General features: G+C 36.2%; 1 protein-coding gene across 3 annotated transcripts in view; it reads right to left on the bottom strand.

Annotated features, from left to right (window-relative positions):
* Positions 1-24909, bottom strand: part of cep120 (centrosomal protein 120) — a 52554-nt gene extending 27645 nt beyond the window's left edge. For all 3 annotated transcript variants that reach the window (XR_009272468.1, XR_009272467.1, XM_058784630.1), the window contains exons 1-16: positions 24684-24909; positions 23511-23667; positions 22139-22253; positions 19871-20006; positions 18603-18751; positions 17977-18174; positions 16285-16509; positions 15091-15352; positions 13243-13411; positions 13005-13154; positions 8203-8385; positions 4125-4218; positions 3901-4044; positions 2651-2740; positions 495-587; positions 257-418 (exon numbers count right to left, since the gene is read on the bottom strand). Coding sequence is in view for 1 of the 3 variants with exons in the window: in XM_058784630.1 (XP_058640613.1) it covers positions 257-418; positions 495-587; positions 2651-2740; positions 3901-4044; positions 4125-4218; positions 8203-8385; positions 13005-13154; positions 13243-13411; positions 15091-15352; positions 16285-16509; positions 17977-18174; positions 18603-18751; positions 19871-20006; positions 22139-22253; positions 23511-23667; positions 24684-24732 (2376 nt within the window). In the remaining 2 variants the exon portion in view is untranslated. The remainder of the gene's footprint in view (positions 1-256; positions 419-494; positions 588-2650; positions 2741-3900; positions 4045-4124; positions 4219-8202; positions 8386-13004; positions 13155-13242; positions 13412-15090; positions 15353-16284; positions 16510-17976; positions 18175-18602; positions 18752-19870; positions 20007-22138; positions 22254-23510; positions 23668-24683) is intronic.
* Positions 24910-24918: the final 9 nt, after the last annotated feature.

The following is a 24918-nucleotide window of genomic DNA, read 5'->3' as shown; positions in this document are numbered from 1 at the left end:
TCGAGTTTAAGACCACTGTCATATCGATCAGAAACACAAACATTACCCAGCGCTCATTTACACCAGAACCTCATGATCTCACTGGATTACCGCTAAACCTCTTCACTCCTCTCTTAAGAACGAGTGGATTAGAGAGTATTGACATCAGCCGGGGGTGACCTCATGACCCCGTGACCCCAGGGTCACCAGACCCCTCCCGGCTCGTGCCTTTAAAGGGCCAGAGATCACGGTCACAGCTCGCGTCTGCTGTGTTTACCTGCTGTCGCTGCTGAGCCAGTAGATCCTCGATCTGCCTGACCTTTGACCTCTCCAGCTCCACCTGGTGAGCGCAGTCCTCGCGCAGACGCCTGCCTCCGTCCTGTAGCTCCCGCAGGCTGAACTCGTGCTCGGCGCGCAGCTCTCGCTGCAGCCTCTGCGTCTAAACCAGACGAGCGTGTCAGAAACACAACCGCAGGACAAGCTCTGTGACGATCATTCAGAGGATTCGGTCTCACCTCCGTCTCAGCGTGAGCGAGAGCTTTCTCCCTCTTCTCCAGGTCAGACAGAGTCTTCTGCAGCTGCTCCTCCAGGAGATTATACTCCATCTCCTGAAGAAACAACGACAAAAACATAACATGAAAAATAAGACATCAGACAGGTAGAAACATATGAGTACTTAGGAGTAAGGATAGATAACACGGAAAGATCATATGTGACCCTGGAGCACAAAACATAAGGGTCACTTTTCTTTTTTTTAATTGAGATTTATGCATCATCTGAAGGCTGAATAAATAAGCTTTCCATTGATGTATGGTTTGTTAGGATCGGACAATATTTGAAAATCTGGAATCTGAGGGTGCAAAAATCTAAATATTGAGAAAATCACCTTTAAAGTTGTCCAAATGAAGTTCTTAGCAATGCATATTACTAATCAAAAATGAAGTTTTGATATATTTACGGTAGGAAAACCGAAATATCTTCACGGAACACGATCTTTACTTAATATCCTAATGATTTTTGGCATAAAAGAGAAATGTATCATTTTGACTCATGCAATGTATTGTTGGCTATTGCTACAAATATAGCTGTGCTGCTTATGACTGCTTTTGTGCTGCAGGGACACATAGTATCTGTAAAAAATCAATGCAGAGAATCTACTTCCTCCACGATTGATATCTTTTGGAGCAAGAAAGCAATTCTTTTATTATTTTTCATGCCTGTAATTATGAGTGTTTTGCAGTACTGTAATTCTATGGTATATGAGTTAATCTGTCAGTTTAAAACAAAGATGATGAACTTACTAAAAATGTTTGGGTCAGCAACTTCAAAAGTATATGAATTATCCTATCATAAAAATCTTGTAAGGTTGGCCAATAATGCTGTATCTGAATCGAATCATGTGTTGTATAATGAATTTGTACGGCCATCCAACCAGAAATATAAGGTCCACTGCAAAAAAATTATTCTCTTGCTTAGTATTTCTGTCTTGTTTTCTAGTATAAATATCTAAACATTCTTGAATCAAGATGCATTTACTGTACAAGTGAAATGATTTAAGATAAGTCTTGTTTTCTAAAAAAAAAAAAAATCTAAATTTTGTTGGTTTTTGCTTAAAACAAGCAAAAATATCTACCAATGGAGTAAGAAAAATAATCTTGTATAGCCTTTGAATTAAGATTATTTTTCTTACCCCACTGGCAGATATTTTTGCTTGTTCTTGCACCCAACAAGACGATATTTTAAGCTCATTATGTAGCCAAATCTGTGCAGGTTTGAATGCGCCGCCTCCAGTTTCCTCTTTGTTTCGCCTCCAGCTAGCGCTGTGATGTAATTGTGACGTCTGTTTGGTACGAAGAACCGTAGACGTACAGACTACTGAAATTTTACTGTCTGAAACAAAACAGCCTGGTCATTCTCCGAAACATCTCATCTTGGGTCCCACTGAAGCAAGACTGATATTTGTCAGGTGAACTAACCCTGTCATGGCTTTCTGAACAGTGTTGCCAGATTGGGCGGGTTCGGGGAGGTTTTGAATTAGATTGTGCAGGTAAAAATCTATTTATATCTATACGATCCTGTCTTCTGTCTTTTAAACGGTCCAGATTGGTATATCCTTGAAAGCTGCTGGACTGTGCAAAGTTAGGACTTCACGAAAGACTTCCTCTAGTTCTGTGTGAAATTATAGAGCGACACAAAGGCAAATGCATTATTGTTGTTGTTCATTTTTTTTTTTTTAATGGTCGGATTATCATACAGTATGCATCAATGAATGACACAGTTTTGACTGTAATGGTGTGTGCATAAACCAGTGTGAAATACGTAGTTACATTGCTTTTTCTGATCACTTTTTTGCATTTAAATTCTGACTGTTAATGCTGCATGTGTTTTTTTTGCCGATTTGACAGTGTCTGCTTGCATATTTTAATCATATTTGGTAATTCTCTTTAATGTAATATTTGCCCCAATTTGATCCATGGGGAATTTATATAACGTTATATTTATATTATTTTGTTTTAAGGAGTTAAAAACGGCTCTTATCCTCCTTGATTGACATATTCTATCACAATATTTTGACAGTTAAAGTTTTGGGTGTTTTTTGTTGGACTGGGCGGGTTTTTGTGAGCTTTTGGGCTGGAAATCGTCCATCCAATCTGGCAACCCTGTGCCTGACCTTCTTCTTGATGAGCGCCTCCCGCTGGTGATCTCTCCTCCTCCACTCCTCCGCCAGCGCCTGCATGTGACTCAACTCCTTCTGCTTCAGCTGAGGACAAAAACACAACACATTAGAAACGTTTTAAAACAACCAACTTCTAGCACACATCTGTAGCACCTCACTGTAACTTCCCAGAAGTTCATCACCTCTGTTACGACTGGATAAACTCTTTGCATATAAAATGAGTAACTTTGCATATGAAACGATACTGAATAAAGGCAGGTAATCATGCACTGTAATAAATAAACAAAATGAATAAAAAAAAAAAATCTGCAAATTTAATGTTTAAAAAAGCTGCATAAGTTGCCAGAACTTGAAAAAAATGTTAGCAACATTTGAAGCTTTACAGACCGAACTTAAATTACAATTTAAAAAAAAATATATAATATACTGACAAACGCAGGTGGTAAATACAAAGTGTCACAAACACAAAACACCATCATTATAACCTGCATGAAATTAAAATAATGCCATAAACACTAATTTAACAACATAAAACCTTAATGTATTGAGAGTCAAAAGTCAATTTAAGGCTTTTTACTATAATTGTGTCCCTGCAGCACAGAAGCAGTCATAAGCAGCACAGCTATATTTGTAGCAATAGCCAACAATACATTGTATGAGTCAAAATTATACATTTCTCTTTTATGCCAAAAATCATTAGGATATTAAGATCATGTTCCATGAAGATATTTTGTAAATTTCCTACCGTAAATATATCAAAACTTCATTTTTGATTAGTAATATGCATTGCTAAGAACTTCATTTGGACAACTTTAAAGGTGATTTTCTCAATATTTAGATTTTTTTGCACCCTCAGATTTTCAAATAGTTGTATCTTGTGTATAATGTATAAATCTCAATTTAAAAAAATTGACCCTTATGACTGGTTTTGTGCTCCAGGGTCACAAATTACACTGATTACAATTTTGTGTAACCACATTGATTAAAGGAACTTGCCGTTAATTAATTAACAGGTTTTTACCGTATGTTTTTTACAGTGTATGAGCTCACTGTTTTGATGTCAACACTTTGTAAATGATCCATTTTGAGCTGTTTATTCTTAAGCTGTATTTGAGCGAGGAGAAGCTTTGCATTGTGAACATTAGAGTTTCTTTATAGCACCACGACAATGAAAACTAAACTCTGTTTTCCACGATACATGTGATCTGAGATGTGAGCGCTGCGACTGAAGAACCGAGCCGCACCTGATTATCGAACAGATCCTCCTGCATCTCCTTCCACATCTCCAGCTCCAGCGCTGCCTTGTACTCCAGGGTCTCTCGAGGTCGAGTGACAGTCTCTTCCCCGCCGGGGCCCTGAGGAGGAGGAGCCAGAGCCGCCGCCGGCCCCTGATCAACAAACATTACCCATAATTCAGCTGTCCAAGCCACATTAACATTCAGATACAGATCAAGAGTCGGCGCCACACCTGAGACGCTTCAGAGACGAGGATGTCTTGAGCTTTCACAAACCCCAGATCTTCAAGAACGCTCACATAACAGAGTTCAGCCAACTTCTCCGACCTACAGACACACAATTCAGTTCAACTATCAAACTAACACCAATAGAAGCTTATTTCTGCCACGGGATAAAAAAGCTAATGGTGACTACGTCTCAAAATTCTGAGTCTATATATCACAATTATGACTTTTTTCTCAGAATTGGAAAAAACGAAAAACAAAAAAGTCAGAATTGTGAGATAGAAATTACTTTTTTTATTCCATCGCAGAAAGAAGTTTCCATTAAAAACAATTGTCGTCATGTATCATAAAAATGTACTTGATGTGGTGACATAGACAGATGAAAAAAAAACATCCTTAACCAAGAAATCATCAGTTTAAACCTGTTTGAGTTTCTTCTATGAACACAGAAACACATATCTGGAGAAATGGCTCAGTGTTTTTGTGCATACAATGAAAGTAAATGAGGTTTAATGTAGTTTACTTCCCAGCATTCGACAAAATATCTTGTTTTGTGCCACAAAAAAAGAAAAGAAAAGAGAGGACAGAATATTTATTTTTTGGGTGAACTGTCCCTTTAAGATAAATCCAAAGTTTCACTTTTTAGTTTCAGACATTGCATCATTGTGTTTGTGTTAACACTGAAACTACTGATCATTTATTTTTCCATTGTATGCATGTAGACGCCTTATGGCTTGATATTCATGACTGATTTTACCCAAAGTTTCCTCACCTTGGAATCTCTTCTATTAAAAAAAAAAACATTGTTTGGTTAATAACATCCTTGTTTTTTGAAAACCAAATATACATAAATCCAAGTATTTGAAAGTGAAACCTAGGTTTTGTGCATTTCACAATGAGTTTCGTTCTTATGCAAAAGCCCTGAATAACAATGCAATAAACCTTTTAGCCATAATAGAAAAATATGACTTACAAAAAAAGCCCTAGCCCTTTAAATTTATTTTTCTTTTCTTTTCTTTTTTCTATTAATTTATTTGTATTTTATCTATTCTCAATTCTATGTATTTTTGCACCTGATCCTACTGTTCTAATGCAAATATATTTGTGTCCCTGCAGCACAGAAGCAGTCATAAGCAGCACAGCTATATCTGTAGCAATAGCCAACAATACATTGTATGGGTCAAAATTATCCATTTTTCTTTTATGCCAAAAATCATTAGGATATTATATGTTCATATATGTTCCATGAAGATATTTTGTAAATTTCCTACCGTAAATATATCAAAACTTCATTTTGATTAGTAATATGCATTGCTAAGAACTTCATTTGGACAACTTTAAAGGTGATTTTCTCAATATTTAGATTTTTTTGCACCCTCAGATTTTCAAATAGTTGTATCTTGTGTATAATGTATAAATCTCAATTTAAAAAATTGACCCTTATGACTGGTTTTGTGCTCCAGGGTCACAAATTACACTGATTACAATTTTGTGTAACCACATTGATTAAAGGAACTTGCCGTTAATTAATTAACAGGTTTTTACCGTATGTTTTTACAGTGTATGAGCTCACTGTTTTGATGTCAACACTTTGTAAATGATCCATTTTGAGCTGTTTATTCTTAAGCTGTATTTGAGCGAGGAGAAGCTTTGCATTGTGAACATTAGAGTTTCTTTATAGCACCACGACAATGAAAACTAAACTCTGTTTTCCACGATACATGTGATCTGAGATGTGAGCGCTGCGACTGAAGAACCGAGCCGCACCTGATTATCGAACAGATCCTCCTGCATCTCCTTCCACATCTCCAGCTCCAGCGCTGCCTTGTACTCCAGGGTCTCTCGAGGTCGAGTGACAGTCTCTTCCCGCCGGGGCCCTGAGGAGGAGGAGCCAGAAAAACGAAAAACAAAAAGTCAGAATTGTGAGATAGAAATTACTTTTTTATTCCATCGCAGAAAGAAGTTTCCATTAAAAACAATTGTCGTCATGTATCATAAAAATGTACTTGATGTGGTGACATAGACAGATGAAAAAAAAACATCCTTAACCAAGAAATCATCAGTTTAAACCTGTTTGAGTTTCTTCTATGAACACAGAAACACATATCTGGAGAAATGGCTCAGTGTTTTTGTGCATACAATGAAAGTAAATGAGGTTTAATGTAGTTTACTTCCCAGCATTCGACAAAATATCTTGTTTTGTGCCACAAAAAAAGAAAAGAAAAGAGAGGACAGAATATTTATTTTTTGGGTGAACTGTCCCTTTAAGATAAATCCAAAGTTTCACTTTTTAGTTTCAGACATTGCATCATTGTGTTTGTGTTAACACTGAAACTACTGATCATTTATTTTTCCATTGTATGCATGTAGACGCCTTATGGCTTGATATTCATGACTGATTTTACCCAAAGTTTCCTCACCTTGGAATCTCTTCTATTAAAAAAAAAAAAGGGACGTTTATTGAACCTTTAGACAATATATATATATATATATATATATATATATATATATATATATATATATATATATTTAAAGTGTTTTTATTGAGTATAATTTGATGCATCAGGCTTTTATGGCTCTGATTTGGTGAGAATACGGAGGAAAAAACAGCTCAATTTTATTCAGAGACTCAAACTGAGCAAAAATATGAATTTGCTGCAGATGCTGATATTAATGATGAGATTCTGATGCTTGTGATGTAAATTAAAGAGATCTTTATAACAGTGCAGCAGATACTGACATAAAATGATCTAAATATCAGTCGTCACTCTATATCTGCAATAATATGTCTCAGTAAGATGAGATGGAAATGATCCAAACATATAATGCAATGCATTCAAAGATGAAGAAATAAACGCTCCTCAGAAGATCCTGATGATCAGATTTGAGACGCTCTGATTTTTCTAGAAAGTGATTGATGGAGAATCAAGTAAAGCTGAGCTGCTTCAGTCCAGAAAGTGTTCATCTGGAGATATTACTGCAGTTATTCTGACGCTTACTTGATCAAAATCAGTCAAGATGCCACATTTAAACACCAAGCTCATTTCCATTTCAGTGCATTTCCAGACTGAGATTAGCCCGTAAAGCCTGACATGTGAAATCAGTCAAAAAATCTAATTAAAAAAAAACATTGTTTGGTTAATAACATCCTTGTTTTTGAAAACCAAATATACATAAATCCAAGTATTTGAAAGTGAAACCTAGGTTTTGTGCATTTCACAATGAGTTTCGTTCTTATGCAAAAGCCCTGAATAACAATGCAATAAACCTTTTAGCCATAATAGAAAAATATGACTTACAAAAAAGCCCTAGCCCTTTAAATTTATTTTTCTTTTCTTTTTCTATTAATTTATTTGTATTTTATCTATTCTCAATTCTATGTATTTTTGCACCTGATCCTACTGTTCTAATGCAAATATATTTGTGTCCCTGCAGCACAGAAGCAGTCATAAGCAGCACAGCTATATCTGTAGCAATAGCCAACAATACATTGTATGGGTCAACATTATCCATTTTTCTTTTATGCCAAAAATCATTAGGATATTATATGTTCATATATGTTCCATGAAGATATTTTGTAAATTTCCTTCCGTAAATAAATCAAAATGTAATTTTTGATTAGTAAAATGCATAAGAACTTCATTTGGACAACTTTAAAGGTGATTTTCTCAATATTTAGATTTTTTTTGCACCCTCAGATTCCAGATTTTCAAATATTGTCCTAACCTAACAAACCATACATCAATGGAAAGCTTATTTATTCAGCTTTCATATGATGCATAAATCTCAATTTCAAAAAATTGACTCTTATGACTGTTTTTGTGCTCCAGGGTCACATATGGTCATTGCCATGTTGTTTGTACATGATACTGTTGAATAATAATAAAAATATTTCAGCATTGTGTTTTAAGGTCGCCATCTAGAGGCGAGTTCTGTGTGCTGCAGGGACAGTGATCTGCTGGGATTGAACAGAATATGATCCAACAACTACATACAGTCCTGTACACTTCACTCTGTGACATTTGCATTATGGCAACATCCTTCACTGCAGCAGTTAGATTCAGATAAGCCTTTCATTGCACGAACCCGTCTGCTTTGATGATGGGAATCCTCTCGGAACAGCTCTGTCTCCAGTGCTGCTGGCCGGACGGATCGAGGAAGCGTGTTTTCTCGGAGCTGAGCAGACGAGACAGATGAATGCTGACAGAACCCAGCAGAACATCTCCAGAGCTCGGCTCTCGGTGCCACATCTCCACCACCAGAGGAACCCTGAACACAGACAACAACTCGCAATCAAAGTCAAGATGCCACATTTAAACACCAAGCTCATTTCCATTTCAGTGCATTTCCAGACTGAGATTAGCCCCGTAAAGCCTGACATGTGAAATCAGTCAAAAAATCTAATTAAAAAAAAACATTGTTTGGTTAATAACATCCTTGTTTTTGAAAACCAAATATACATAAATCCAAGTATTTGAAAGTGAAACCTAGGTTTTGTGCATTTCACAATGAGTTTCGTTCTTATGCAAAAGCCCTGAATAACAATGCAATAAACCTTTTAGCCATAATAGAAAAATATGACTTACAAAAAAGCCCTAGCCCTTTAAATTTATTTTTCTTTAAACGAGTCTACACCCCAAGATTACTGTTACAAACATGAACCGCGTCCAAAAGGTAAAGGGGAGGTGTTGCTACAATTTATAGAAATATTTTCAGTATCTCTCAGAGGCCAGGTTTCAAGTATAATTGCTCAAGTAATGGTGCTTCATATAACGTTATCCAAAGAAAACAAGTGTTAATGATAAATCCCCTGTGATGTTTGTACTGGCTACTGTATACAGGCCACCAGGGCACCATACAGACTTTATTAAAGAATTTTCTGATCTTCTATCGGAGTTAGTGCTGACTGCAGATAAAGTCCTAATCGTTGGTGATTTTAATATCCATGTTGATAATGAAAGAGATTTGTTGGGATCAGCATTTATAGACATTCTAAACTCAATTGGTGTTAAACAACACGTGTCAGGCCCTACTCATTGTCGAAAACATACTCTAGATTTAATACTGTCACATGGAATTGATGTCAGTGGCGTTGAAATTTTACAGCAGAGCGATGATATCTCAGATCATTATCTAGTCTCCTGTATACTCCATATAGCTAAAGCTGTAAAGCCAACTTCTTGTTACAAATATGGTAGAACCATCACTTCTACCACAAAAGACTGCTTTATAAATAATCTTCCTGACTTATCTCAGTTCCTCAGCATATCCAATAGCTCAGAACAACTTGATGATGTAACTGAAACTATGGACTCTCTCTTTTCTAGCACTTTAGATGCGGTTGCTCCTTTACACTTAAGGAAGATTAAGGATAAGAGTCCAACACCGTGGTATAATGAGCACACCCGCCCTAAAGAGAGCAGCCCGGAAAATGGAGCGCAGCTGGAGGAAAACTAAATTAGAGGTATTTCGTTTAGCTTGGCGGGAAAGTACCCTATCCTACAGAAAAGCATTAAAAACTGCTAGATCTGATTACTTTTCGTCTCTTCTAGAAGAAAACAAACATAACCCTCGGTATTTATTCAATACAGTAACTAAATTAACGAAAAATCAAGCATCAACAGGTGTTGGCATTTCCCAAGAGCATAGCAGTAATGACTTTATGAACTACTTCACTTCCAAGATCGATACTATCAGAGATAAAATTGTATCCTTGCAGCCGTCAGCTACAGTATCGCATCAGATAGCGCACTATAGAGCCCCTGAGGAACAATTTCATTCATTCTCTACTGTGGGAGAGGAAGAATTGTATAAACTTGTTAAATCATCTAAACCAACAACATGTATGTTAGACCCGATTCCATCTAAACTACTAAAAGAGCTGCTTCCAGAAGTCATAGATCCTCTTTTGGCTATTATTAATTCATCATTGTCATTAGGATATGTCCCCAAAACCTTCAAATTGGCTGTTATTAAGCCTCTCATTAAAAAACCACAACTTGACCCCAAAGATCTAGTTAATTACAGACCGATCTCAAATCTCCCTTTTCTGTCAAAGATACTAGAAAAGGTAGTATCCTCACAATTATATTCCTTCCTAGAGAAAAATGATATCTGTGAGGAATTCCAGTCAGGATTTAGATCGTATCATAGTACTGAGACTGCTCTCATTAGAGTTACAAATGACCTGCTTCTATCATCTGATCGTGGTTGTATCTCTTTATTAGTTCTACTGGATCTTAGCGCTGCGTTCGACACTATCGACCACAACATTCTTTTGAATAGACTAGAAAACTTTGTTGGCATTAGTGGAAGTGCCTTAGCATGGTTCAAATCGTACTTATCTGACCGCCATCAGTTCGTAGCAGTGAATGAAGAGGTATCATATCGATCACAAGTGCAGTATGGAGTACCTCAAGGCTCAGTACTAGGGCCGTTACTTTTCACGCTTTATATGTTACCCTTGGGAGATATTATCAGGAGACATGGTGTTAGCTTTCACTGTTATGCTGATGATACTCAGCTCTATATTTCTTCGCGTCCGGTGAAACACACCAAATTGAGAAACTAACGGAATGCATAGTCGATATAAAAACTGGATGACGAATAATTTTTACTGCTAAATTCTGAAAAACAGAGGTGTTAATTATCGGACCTAAAACCCCACATGTAATAACCTAGAACATTATCTAACACTTGACGGCTGCTCTGTCAATTCTTCTTCATCAGTCAGGAACCTAGGTGTGCTGTTCGATAGCAATCTGTCATTTGAAAGCCATGTTTCTAGCATCTGTAAAACTGCATTTTTCATCTCAAAAGCATATCTAAATTGCGACCAATGCTCTCAACGTCAAATGCAGAAATGTTAATTCATGCGTTTATGACCTCAAGGTTAGACTATTGTAATGCTTTATTAGGTGGTTGTTCTGCACGCTTGATCAACAAACTACAGTTAGTCCAAAATGCAGCAGCTAGAGTCCTTACTAGAACCAGGAAATATGACCATATTAGCCCGGTTCTGTCAACACTGCACTGGCTCCCTATCAAGCATCGGATAGATTTTAAAATCTTGTTAATTACTTATAAAGCCCTGAATGGTTTAGCTCCTCAGTACTTGAGCGAGCTCTTATCGCATTATAGTCCTCCACGTCCGCTGCGTTCTCAAAACTCTGGCCGTTTGATAATACCTAGAATATCAAAATCGACTGCGGGCGGCAGATCCTATTCCTATTTAGCACCCAAACTCTGGAACAGTCTACCTAACACTGTTCGGGAGGCAGACACACTCTGTCAGTTTAAATCTAGATTAAAGACCCATCTCTTTAGCCTGGCTTACACATAACGACACACGCTTCTATTATTCAAATCCGTTAAAGGATTGTTAGGCTGCATTAATTAGATCAACCGAACCGGGAACACTCCCCATAACACACGATGTACTCGTTACATCGTAAGTTGAATGGCATCTACGCTAATATTTGTCTGTTTCTTTCCTAGTCTGTTTCTCAGTCCGTATCCGATCAGATGGTGGATCAGGATGTCTACAGCCCTGATCGCCAGCGGAGACCAGGACACCCAGATGACCCCAGAGATATATCCCTAGATATATCAACCAAAAATAACAAAATAACTAAAATATAATAAAATACCTAACTACATAATACTACTATTGTTAGAAATTGCAACAAAATTAAAATAGAAATATAAACTTTTGAACTGCGGGTTTCGTCTGGTCAGAGGAGAACTGGCCCCGACTGAGCCTGGTTTCTCCCAAGGTTTTTTCTCCATTCTGTCACAGAGGGAGTTTTGGTTCCTTGCCGCTGTCGCCTCTGGCTTGCTCAGTTGGGGACACTTAATTTCTAGCGATTATCGTCGATTTGATTGCACAGATACTATTTAAACTAAACTGAGCTAGACAATGACATCTCTGAATTCAATAATGAAATGCCTTTAACTGAAAATTGAGTGTTTAATCTTATCATTATACATTACTGACACTCTATCCTCCAATTTGATACTGTTAAGTGCTTTGACACAATCTGTATTGTAAAAGCGCTATATAAATAAAGGTGACTTGACTTGACTTGACTAGTAACTATAGCAACCGTGGCACCCATTGCCGTATGTTGCCAGAAACTACAGTGAAACACTTCGTATAAACACTTAAGCGTGACAGTTAAGAACTTTGTTGCAACGCTCTTAACTCTTTCCCCGCCAGCGTTTTTGCTGATTTTCACTAAAATTTCATGGCCCTCAGAATGTCTTGTTGTATGAATATCTGAACATGCAATACATCAAAATAAAGATCAGACCTTCTACTAAAAAAAAAAAAAAAAAACAGTTTTATTGTAGCTTCAAGCATTGTTTTTTTTTTTTTTTTAATCAACACTTGAATGTTGGTAGGTTTAATAAAAAAAAGCAACATTTTAAGCAAAAACTTTAAATAATCGCATTTTTAATCAAATACTACATCTGGATCATAGTCAGTAATATTATCAAAGCAAAGATGCAGTAGATGGCTTCCATCAGTATCCCAGAGCTTGCACAGACCTTTACCACTTTCTGGATCCACATTTCACTCTGTAACATTAGACGGTTTTCATTTATATGCGGTTAGTGTTGATGATCCCATTATTTTTCATATACATATGCTTACATATGAGATCGCTCGTTTCTGTGTCTTCCTGGTCTGTGTTTTTGATCGGCACTTTCTAGACTCATTCAGGAGATGCGTAATAGCGCCCCCTAGCGTATAACAGTGAAAACACGGAAAATTCCATGTTTGGTGGGGAAAGAGTTAATGAAATCCCTTGCCTCAGGGAATTTTTCCCCCTCGGGGATACCCTTAAGTCAAAATACTTAAGGACTTTCATGCCACCGGGTCTCACCTGAGGAATGTGTCCTGAAGCTGATTGGGTAAAGCAGCGAAATCAAAGGCGCAGTACGACTGCGGCAGAAACACCTCCGTGCTCTTCTTCACCTCCACCGCTGGACTGGTCATGATGGGAGCCGCGCTGCCGAAGAACTGGTAAGCATATCTGCGGCCGGAGGAAAGCGTGTTATGACTCGAGCAGGACATGTTAAAGGAGGAACGTGTTAAAGCTCAGGCGGCGTGTCGCGAGGCACCTGAGGACGCAGTTGATGGGGAAGCTGGTCCTGAGGTCTCGGATGCTGCGCAGGTCCAGAGAGAAGCAGTAGTGATGTGCAGACGCAGGGATGGAGATCTTCGGAGCAGAAACAGAGATGGACGAGTCTGCGGCATCAGCTTTAGTCACATCTGGGACAACATGTGCGTCTGAAACAACAAAACACAGTTATTCATACACACACGTATCAAACAGTCACACATCCACTGCTACTGCATTTACTGTGATATGAGAAATATTGCTTTTTAATGATTACTAATGAAATATGAACTTCCAGTCTGAACTGAATGAGATTTAACATCTGTTCACCAAAATAATACATAAACAGCAACTGGACAACACGTCTTTCTATACACATGTGGGTCAAAGATAAGGCGTCCCATTTTGGTGACCACATTAAAAAAATGTACAAACGTGATTTCATATACACAGAAAGTATCATAAATGCAAGTAAAGTGTCTACTTTAATGTTTCAAATCACTTTTGTGAAATAAAATGTCAAAATATGGGTGAAATAATGTTCATTGCCATTCAGCGTAACAGATATATTTATATAAAAACGAAACATACTTATTCTGACCTGTACTTATTAAAATATATAAAAGAAAAAAGTGATCATACTAAATTGTATTATATTTTAAATGATTAAAACATTTTGCTGTCAAATGGGTAAAAGCCAATGGTTTTGGCAATGGTTTACAATTTTAATTAATTCATTTTTGGGGCTGATCGTTAAAACGAGTCTTTTAAGTTCATCTAATGATTCTTGTTCTAAATATGCCTTACAAGATTTTTGGTATATTTTTTGGTAAATGTATGATAGTCATTTCTTGCTCAGAAATTTTTTTAATTAAACAGGACACATTCCAATGTATGATTTTTTTAAAAGCTTTATTAAATTTTTATTGATGCTTGAAAACCCATTTTCATCTTTGTCCCATGTATTAAAACTGGTTTATGTACTAAAATATCAATACATATGAATATTAGATCGATCAATATTGGATTTTGCTTATAATAATGCGTTTAAAGAAAGGCAATAAATAATTTTATTAGCATTATAGCGTATTAATATATGGAATGTGTTAAATAACGTTCTTAGTCTTTCGTTCCTGTGTCAGAGCAGCCCAGAGAGAAGATACACGAGTTGATGTTGAATTAAACGCCAGATCAAAAGACCAATAAATACCAAAAAAATATTATGCATATGCATAATAGGGCTGTCAAAAAAAAAAATTTGAATTTCGAATATTCGTCGAATTTAAAATAAAAATCCACATTCGAATGCAAAAATGTTGCCATGTAAAATTAATGTAAGTTCAACTTTTATAAAAAAACACGTCTTGAAACTTTATGGCAGTTTTTCCCATCCCACTGCATCTCGTGTGATTGGTTTTCGGTCCTTTGTATTAAACTATACATACATACATAGATGATGCTGTTTTGTTTCTAATTCTTTAAGCAACTCAATTATATATGGTTTATAAACATTCATTTAAACATTATGCACTTTTTTCAAAGAGTGTTATTTTACTGCTTTAAAGAAATGTGCATTAGTAATAATTTTGCCTCAGGAGAGAATCCAAAAGCTTTTTATCCCCCAACTGAAATTATGCTTTTTAAATTTGAATATAATTCGAATATTGATAATATTTAAGTACAAAATTCGAATTTAGTTTTTCAGCTATTTTGACAGCCCTAATGTATAACGCTGAGATTTTAATTAAAACCAGCCTGATTTACACCAGGACTCTTATTTTGAAGTGCATATGCTTCAGATGCACATTCAAAAAGATGAAATTTGAATGAAATTAGCTTGAACACTTGCCATGCGCTGTGGGCGGAGCCTGTCTGTCATGCACTGTGGGCGGAGCCTGTCTGTCGTCACTGCACAGACTCTCGGCCTCGCTCTCAGAGTGCTGGTGTTCAGGAGAAGAGGCTGGAGATCGGAGAGGCCGGTCTGGTGATCTCCTGGCCGGTGAAGGGGTCATCAAGGCTCTGGGCTCCTCTGAGGGACGTTGATGACGGGCGGCAGGCACAGGACCTTTCTTCACTGGAGTTTTAGGTCCATTTTCAATGGGTATGTCTAGCTGTTCAGAAAAATATGCCTGGTAAAAACACTGAAAGACTGTAACCAATAACAAACTATACACACAACAACAACCAGAGTCTAGATCTCATCCGAACATAAAACAAAAGCAATAAAAAAAATAAAGGATAATATTATTAAAGGCACCATTTCTAAACATTTGTACCATTAAAAATCAACTTACAATGTTAGTAAAGCTTTCTTGCACTGAAAAAATAAATGATTGGCTACACTTCACATGTGAAATAACTAAAAACATTCTTGCCAAGCTGCTGAAAACTGAAAACCTTTTTTTTTGGAGTTCATAAAGGTTGGTCTGGGGAGGGACTTTCGTTTATCTAGTTATTAAATAAAACCATAAAAAATAACGTTTCTAATAAAAAAATAAATAAAAAAAACTAACTGAAATAAATAAATAAATATATATATAAAAACTTCCAGTGAGTTGCCAAGGTAATTTCTCATTTTCATTAAGTTTAACTATGTACTGAAAAAAAAAAAAACAAATTATATATATATATATATATATATATATATATATATATATATATATATATATAAATAAAAACTTCCAGTGAGTTGCCAAGGTAATTTCTCATTTTCATTAAGTTTAACTATGTACTGAAAGAAAAAAAAAAAAGTAAAATACCTAAAATATATATAAACTATATAGACATTTAAAAGACACAAGAACACATTTATGTGTTATGTTTATAAATTAAATAGATTTCTATATAATATAATTAATATAAATATATACATGTAAATATTTAAAAAATATATACTGTGTGTGTGTGTATTTATATATACATAATAAATACACACAGAACACACACACATATTATGAAAACAAAAACTTTTACTTTGGATGCGATTAATCGTTTGACAGCACTAATTTCAAGTAGCAGTTTTTAACCCTGCAGATGATCAGACCTGATTGTTGATATCTTCGGCTCTCAGTGTCACAGATACGCCGACGGTCGGCTGCAGGTCCGGAGGGACAGACTCCAGGCTGGGCTTCACTCGGTTGGGGGGCTGCAGGAGGAAAGCGCCCTCTATAGTGACAGGATGTTTAGTGAGGTCTGCGCTGCTCTTTATTAACCCAGCCAGACTGACGTCAGTGCTGCCGAGAGACTGGCTTCCACAGCAGAGATGGATCTGTGTGCAAAACACATACATCACCACCATTACTAAAGACTAGGGCTGTCAATTTAACTTTGTTAACTCATTTGGTGTAATTATGAAAGAAATAACATGTTAAAATGATTAAGGCATTTAACACAGCACCCATCCAGACCTGTCCGTCATCTTCCACTGATGCAGTGCATGATAAACATGATGCAGGATAACTATTTCAACGCAGTTATATGCAATTTAACAAATGAAAATAATAAACAGTGCATTAGTAAACTGTTTACAGTGTTTATTATAATGTTTGTAAACATTTTGCATCAGCATTATGCCTATTTCTGAATGAAATAATAAAATGCGACTTATGTTTTTCCTCTAAAATAAAAACCTTTTCTAATATTTTGATAAATTACTGAAAAAAAAAAAAAAAAAAACTTTTTAAACCGTTTAACTGATTGTATTAATCGGTCAAAATTCTTACAGCAGCTTTCAGCCCGTCAACATGATGCAAACATAAAATATCAGACATTGGCCACGTACACACTGCAGCTAAATTCGGTTGTCAGTTCACCTTTTACTCCTTAATCACGTTCTGTACACACATAATTCACTAAAATACGGGAGTGACAACTGCATTCTACAACCGCATTAACTCCTGAAAAATACGGGAGTGACAACCGCATTTACAGAAATTCTACGCAGTGTGTACAGAACTGAACTGAACAACTAGACGTTAATGACATATCAGAACGTGCATCAGAAATGTGTCTTCGTCTGTATGTGAGATGCAAGAAAATAACAGTTAAAGAAGTCTTAACACAGTTTGACACGGGGCTAGCTGCGCTCATGAGCCCTGCGGTAAAGTGTCAGTGTTGCCAGATCTTCATATATATATATATATGCACAAAAGACATCAAAATGCTTTATGTTTTATAACACAAAAAAATCATCTCTCTCATATCCATGACAGACCACTTTATTAACTCCATAAAGTGCCTATCTTTATGAGATACGACCAAACAACATGACTAAAGCACTTGTAAATAATAGGACATGGCAACACTGCAAGACAGCGCTCTCTAAAGCATCCTCCCGAGCATAAACAAAGCACGGCGCATCTATCAGCGGTAGTTTAGTTAAAATCGACGGACAAAAAGACGACAAAATGTTGCATTTAAATGCGGCTGTCACTCCTGAAACTTGTAGCGTGTACGCGGCCATAGAGTAGGCTAGTAGTTCTTTACAGGTTTTTTATTCTGTTTTTGTAAACATGGACGTGTTTGACGGTTGCGCTCGTGTCTCATGCATGAAACAGCTTTCTAAAAACACGCCGCTCAAGTTAAAAGAAGTTCACTCCCATCTCCTTTCATGCTTTTCCTCTTCCACCGCCTGCAACGCATCTTTATCAACACAAAAGCACATTCTGTGAGATATCATCAAATCTGAAAAATCGCCCAGCACCTAACCCCTAGTGATTAATGAGTCTGTGCTGACCTGCAGGAAGGGCTGCTGGCCGAGGAAGAGCCGCAGGACTCGCTCACTGCTGCGGATGCGGATGGACGCTCGCTCAGGCTCAAAGTTTGGACTGAGGAGGTTCTGGAAAGGTTCGCTGGTGACGTCGTTCCCCAATAGAGTGTAATAGAAGAAGAACTCTGTGCCCTCGCTGGACAGCTTAGTCGAGCTGGAGATCAACTGAAGATCAGGAAAATGTGTTGTTTATTCATTATGTACATTAAAAGGTTAGTTCACCCAAAAATGAAAATTCTGTCATTAATTACTCGTTTAGTCTCAGAAGACCTTCGTTCATCTCACAAATTAAGATATTTTTGATGAAATCCGAGAGCTCTCTGAGCCTCCATAGACACAAGGATCCTAACATGATTCAGGGGCTCAACCGTAATTTTACGAAGCTACAAGAATACTTTTTGTGCTATGAAGGGTCAGAGAGCTCTCGGATTTCATCAAAAATATCTTAATTTGTGTTCCGAAGATGAACGAAGGTCTTACGGGTTTGGAACGACATGAGGGCGAGTAATTAATGACAGAATTGATATTTTTGGGTGAACTATCCCTTTAACTATGTGCGGATGAGACTGATATGCGACAGCAGCTCTCTTCACCTGCTCCAGTTTAGTAGCAAACGCAACCGTTACCGACAGCACAAACATGTCGGAGCAGACATCTTCAGGTCCGATCTGATGAAAACCTTCTTCCTCGTTCAGAACCGCTTTGAGTTTACCAGAGTCCAGAGGAACCAGCGCTGGAGAACCTACAGGGTTTACAGTGACTTCATTAACAAAACGATCATTAGAGTCGACAAGAACGACACTCACGACCCGTTTAAGGTTCATCACATTAACCAGCAATACATTACTGCGGAACTATTGACGTCACCTACAAACACAGCATAAAACAATAATAGATATTTCACTGCTAGTTAACCAATTAACATTAACCAACAGAAAACCAGTGTTGCATTAGTATATATTTATTTATTAATTATTTGGATAAAAGCATCTGCTAAATGACTAAATGTAAATATTTATATATGGTTTTATTTTTATTTATATTTTCAATTAGCTTTTATTTGAATAATTTTACTTTTCATTTTAGGTTAATTTCTTGTAATTTTATTCTGTCCATTTTTATTATTATTATTATTAAAAATATTACTATTTAGATTTAAATTTATTTCTATTTAAGTTTTTGTTATTATTTATTTCCAGTTATTTTTAACCAATACATTTTTCAGCTTTTCACAAAAACTATGAATTACACATCAATAATAAACATTAATGCACAAAAACATTTCAAGTGAGAGAAAAATAAATAAAAACATCTCAGAAACAACTAGAGCCCATTTTAGCATATCAAAATATATTAATTCAGAAAAAGCATTTCAAGAGAGAGAAAATAAATAAATAAATGTTAGTTAGTTAATTAATTAATTAGCTTAAAAATACCCCAAGATCCCATTTCAGCATCTCAACATACACCTGGCATTACATAATTAAACCATTTAGCAATTTTAAGTCATTTTCATTTTTGTTCAACTAATTTTTATTTTATTTCAGCTGTTAAATTGTTTTTGTGGTGGAGAAAGTTTTTTCATTTTGGTGAAATTTTTTTAAAAACAATCATTTTAGAATTTTTATTATTATTATTTGGAATAAATGCACCACTATTATTCTTATTGAATTTAACAACAGTGCCTTACGAGACGGAACTGAACCAGCACTGAGACACCGTGTGAAAACAAACATGCATGTTGAACATGAAGCTTTGAAGCCCATCAACACAAGCAGAGAACAGGAGGAGAAATGGAAAATAGAAAGGAAACCACAAACATCAGACACATCAGCGTAAGAAAGAGCGGAGCATCCGGTACCTGGTCTCGGCGGGGCTTTCTTTGCTTTGAACTGCTCAGCTGTTGGTTTGGTGTCGCTCTCTAAGATCAGGCTGATCAGAAGAGCGGGTTTCAGTTTTGTGTACTTACTACTGAGCAGAGAATGCCATTTAGGATCCTGAGGAACACAGAAGATTTTCAGATGAGTCAAAACAGCGTGGCATCCCAGAACAAAATAAAGCCGGCTAATGAGACGCTGCTTTTAAATGATGTAAAACCTTCATGTACACTAGCCATCAAACGTTTGGAATAAGTACGATTTTTAATGTTTTTGAAAGAAGTCTCTTCTGCTTACCATTGATTTGATCAAAAAAATACAGTAGAAATTGTGAAATATTATTAGAATTTCAAACAGCTGTTTTCTATGTGAATGTGTGTTAATCTGTAATTTATTTCTGTGATCAAAGCTGTATTTTCAGCATCATTACTCCAGTCTTCAGTGTCACATGATCTTCAGAAATCATTCTTTTTTGTTTTATTATTATTTTTTTTATTATTATTATGCAAACAAACATACTATTCACAGGCAACAAATCAAATACAAAATAACCAAGGTCAACAAAACATACATGACAGCCAACATGATTTGTGTGAGTGAGTGAGTGAGTGAGTGAGTGAGTGTGTGTGTGTGTGTGTGTGTGTGTGTGTGTGTGTGTTTGCGTAAGTGTGACTGGGTGTTGGGGGTGGAAGTATATAAACAAAAGAAAGTACAACAGACAGGACAATAGCAAAAAAACAAAACAAAAAAACAATAGTAATGATAACAGTAATAATAATAATAATAGTAACAATAGCATTAATAACAAAAATTAGAGGATGGAGGACGAGGAAGGTGATAAGTAATAATAGTAATAGTAGTAGCAATAACGATAATAAACTTATTCATCCGAGACAGGGGGTGGTTGGGGAATCAGGAGGAGGACAAATAGTAATAATAATAATAATAATGTTAGTAATAGTAATGATGAAATAATAATAGTAATAAAGCTATAAATAGAAAGATATTGTAAGGCTGCCTCTGGGCCCTCCATGCGTAAGGCATAAATTATACCAATAACGAGCCATCAAGGAGAGGTGCTGCGGGGCACAAGGCCCAAAGCCCCACCCCCGGCCGCCACTCACATGCCACGCCCACCCTACATATGTACATGAGTGTATGATGCATTAAAAAAGCGTGATGTACAGCGTGGAACCAGCCCAGTGCAAACTCCAGGCCCCCATGCTCACGTCTCACTTACCCTGTGTGTGTGTCTGATATACAGATATGCTTTTTTTTTTTTTTTCTTACTTATTTTACAATAGATGTGTGTATATCGTCTAGTGATGCATTAAAATAAGCAAGGCTTGTTTGATGGAAGTTTATGAGAGATAACAAAGAGGGGTGTAATTCTATTGTATTATTTTGAGTGGAAGTTGACAGGTTTTCCACGGAGATGTACTCTAGTAGTAAGTTTTTCCAAGATGTAATATGTATGGTGTTCCTTGATTTCCAGTTCATGAGGATAGTTTTCTTGGCGATAGTTAGAGCCACTAGGAGTAATTTACTATCTGCATCGTTTGAGTTGATTATGGATATGTCACCTAATATACAGAGTGAGGGAGATAATGGGACGTGGCATCCCATAAGATTGGATAGTGACTCAGTAACGTTTTCCCAAAATTCTTTAACTGGGGTGCAATGCCACATGGCGTGAAGATAGGTGTCTGAGGCGTTTTGTGTACAATGTGAGCATGTTTCTGAAGTAAAACCCATTTTAAATAATTTTCGTCCAGTAAGGTGAAATCTATGAAGTACTTATATTGTATTAGTTGAAGGTTGGCTTTGTACGTCATGAAGTAAATATTTTTGCAGATTTGTGTCCAGAAGGCGGCATCGGGTGCAATAGATAAATCTGATTCCCACTAAACATTTGGTAGACTTGATGTATTGTCTGATTTTGACATCCTTCTGTATATTTTGAGAGTAGTTTTTTTGAAGAAGATATATTAATTAGCGCTGATATTGGGGTGATTTGATGATTTGATTTGTGAGTATTCCAAAAAACAATTGTTCCCAATGCCGTATCTCTGGACCAAGTGGGAGAATGATGCCAGGTTATTATGATGAAAGATATTTACAGCATTTGCTATCAAATAAAGGCAGCTTTGGTGAGCAGAAGAGACTTAAAAAACTTGATCATTATTCCAAACCTTTGAGCGCTTGTGTAGAAGCGCACGGGCACGTTAATATCAGAAAGCAGACGATCTGACCTGTTTGATCTCTTGCACTGATCTCAGATCAAGGACGATATATCCCACACACTCTCTCGCAGACGTGCCGGAGTCGACGGCGTAACACTGTAGTTTGATGGGCGTCCTCTGGAGTCTGTGGGAAGAGCAGAAGACACTGAGTGAGAGTGAAGCGCTGATGGAAGAGCTGGATCAGACCAGCACTGCTTCATCAAGCTTAGAAACTTTTGTGAATCGTTTGTTTCGAAACAGTGGCTTGGAATGCGTATCAATCTGCCAAAGTCACGTGATTTCAGTAAATGAGGCTTAATTACATCATAACTCTTTTGAAACGTTGAGAAATTTCAATGGTTTGCCGTTGGGGGACAATGATCTCAGTGAATCACGCGAGTTCATTGAGATCGCCCCCCAGCGGAGAACCATTGAACCAGTATACATGGTTTTTACCTGATCAGACCAGTTTCATCAATTTGTAGACATTTTTAAGGATACATTTGTGTAATTAAAAAGGATGAGAAGTTGTTGTATCCTACTGGCCTCTATATGAAGACTCATGTTTCAAAAATCATGTTTTCTCATCGTGCATTCCAATTAATCTCAATCAAACTGCAGTTGGGACTATTTTGATTAGGTTAAAAAACAACTAAAAAATACAGCTAACTAACACAATAAAAACATGAGAACATAATAAAAAACATGATTTTTTTGAAAATGAAAAAAAAAAAAGTTATCTGTTCTTGCAAATAAACTCTTCATATACAAGCTCTTTATAAAACGAACAAAAAATATTTTAAAAACCACATATTATACAGACACTTCATACTTAATGGTATTTTATTATTAGTGCGGTCAAACGATTAATCGCATCCAAAATAAAAGTTTTTGTTTTCATACTATATGTGTGTGTTCTGTGTATATTTATTATGTATATAAATACACACACATACAGTATATATTTTTGAAAATATTTACATGTCTATATTTATATTAATATATTTTATAAATATATTTAATATATAAAAATATAATTTTTTCAAATATATACATGCATGTGTGTGTATTTATATATACATAATAAATATAAACATTACACATACATATATTATGTAAACACAAACTTTTATTTTGGATGCAATTAATCACGATTAATCGTTTGACAGCACTATTTATTATTTTTTTTATTGCATTTAATGTATTATGCTTTCAATAAAACATTTTCAAGCTGTTTTTATGCATGTTTTAGCCTAAGTTTTTGTTGCATTTACACACTTCTGACCAGCAGGGCGGTGTGTGTGATGTTTCGAGCGCTTCAAAACAGTGAATTGTTTTGCGAAGCACTGGGTTTAAAAGATTCGAAGCTTGGAAAAGGTTGGTTTCTCCCGTCACTGCTCACCGGTGCTGGTGCAGTGTCTTGCGGTCGAGCTCCCAGGCCAGTTCAGTGCAGAACTGCGGCTGTTCTTTGTGTTCTACGGGGTCTGTGGCCAAAGTCTCTCCGTCAAAGCGAGCCTCGACTACCAGCGTGTGCCGCGGACTTCTGGGAAACTGACGGCCTGATGAAGGAGAACACAGATCAGTCATGCTGCTTCAGAGGAATATATACTGGAAAAGTGCTACAAATATAGACAGCGATTACAATGAGAAAAATATACAAAATGTCTCTGAAAGAAGTCTCTTCTGCTCAGGAAGGCTGCATTTATTTGATCAAAAATACAGCAAAAATGTGAAATATTATTAGAATTTAAAACAGCTGTTTTCTATGTGAATATCTGTTAAACTGTAATTTATTTCTGTGATGCGCAGCTGTATTTTCAGCATCATTACTGCAGTCTTCAGTGTCACATGATCTTCAGAAATCATTCTAATATGCTGATTTGCTGCTCAACAAACATTTCTGATTATTATCAATGTTGAAAACAGTTGTGCTGCACAATATTTTTGTGGAAACCGTGATGCATTTCCATTTAAAAGTGTAGAGTAAGTTATATTTAAAAAATGAAATTAACACTTTTATTCATCAAGGACGCATTAAATTGTTCAAAAGTGACAGTAAAGACATTTATAGTGTTACAAAAGATTTCTATTTCAAATAAAATCCTGAAAAAAAAAAAAATATATATATATATATATATACACAAACACGCATGCACACACACACTAAGAAGTTAAAGCAAAAATTCAAAGGCTCTTTAAAATGTTTTTACATATTTTTATTTTGTTTGCACTCTTTAAATAATTACTACAGTAATACCATGGTACAGTAATGGTATCAGATGATTATCATATTCATGAACTGTGATATATACGTGATACTCCAAAGTACTGTAGAGAACACCATAGCATTACCATGGTACTTACAGCGAAAAATTGTATTACGTTACCATGGTACTTTTTGAAACTCTTTTATTAGTGACACATCTGTCAAGAAACGCATATTTACATATAACTAATAAGCATGTCAAGCGTCGAAAATCACAGGTGATTAATATGATATAATATCACAATCATTAATATGACACTGCGTTAGCTTTGATTTTAGTCATTAATAAAAAAAAAAACTTTCTGTTACCTTCGAGAATAGAAACAACAATCAGCAGCTGCTCTGATTTTGAAGCCATCTCATCTCTCTGCGTTAATTAAACACTCTCATAATGATTTTAGCATGTCTTTTTATCTGTTGTTTGTTTTTAGCGCGTCTGTTGTGTTCAAATAACGACAGTAACTGTCAGTCTGCGGCACTTCCGCCGGAAACAGCGGCGTGTTTGTGTGTGTGTGAGTGAGTCGCGCTCCCTCTGCAGGACGGA

The sequence above is a fragment of the Onychostoma macrolepis genome, chromosome 08 (assembly GCF_012432095.1).
Source record: "Onychostoma macrolepis isolate SWU-2019 chromosome 08, ASM1243209v1, whole genome shotgun sequence".
NCBI lineage: Eukaryota > Metazoa > Chordata > Actinopteri > Cypriniformes > Cyprinidae > Onychostoma > Onychostoma macrolepis.
This window is presented reverse-complemented; position numbering and strand designations above follow the sequence as displayed.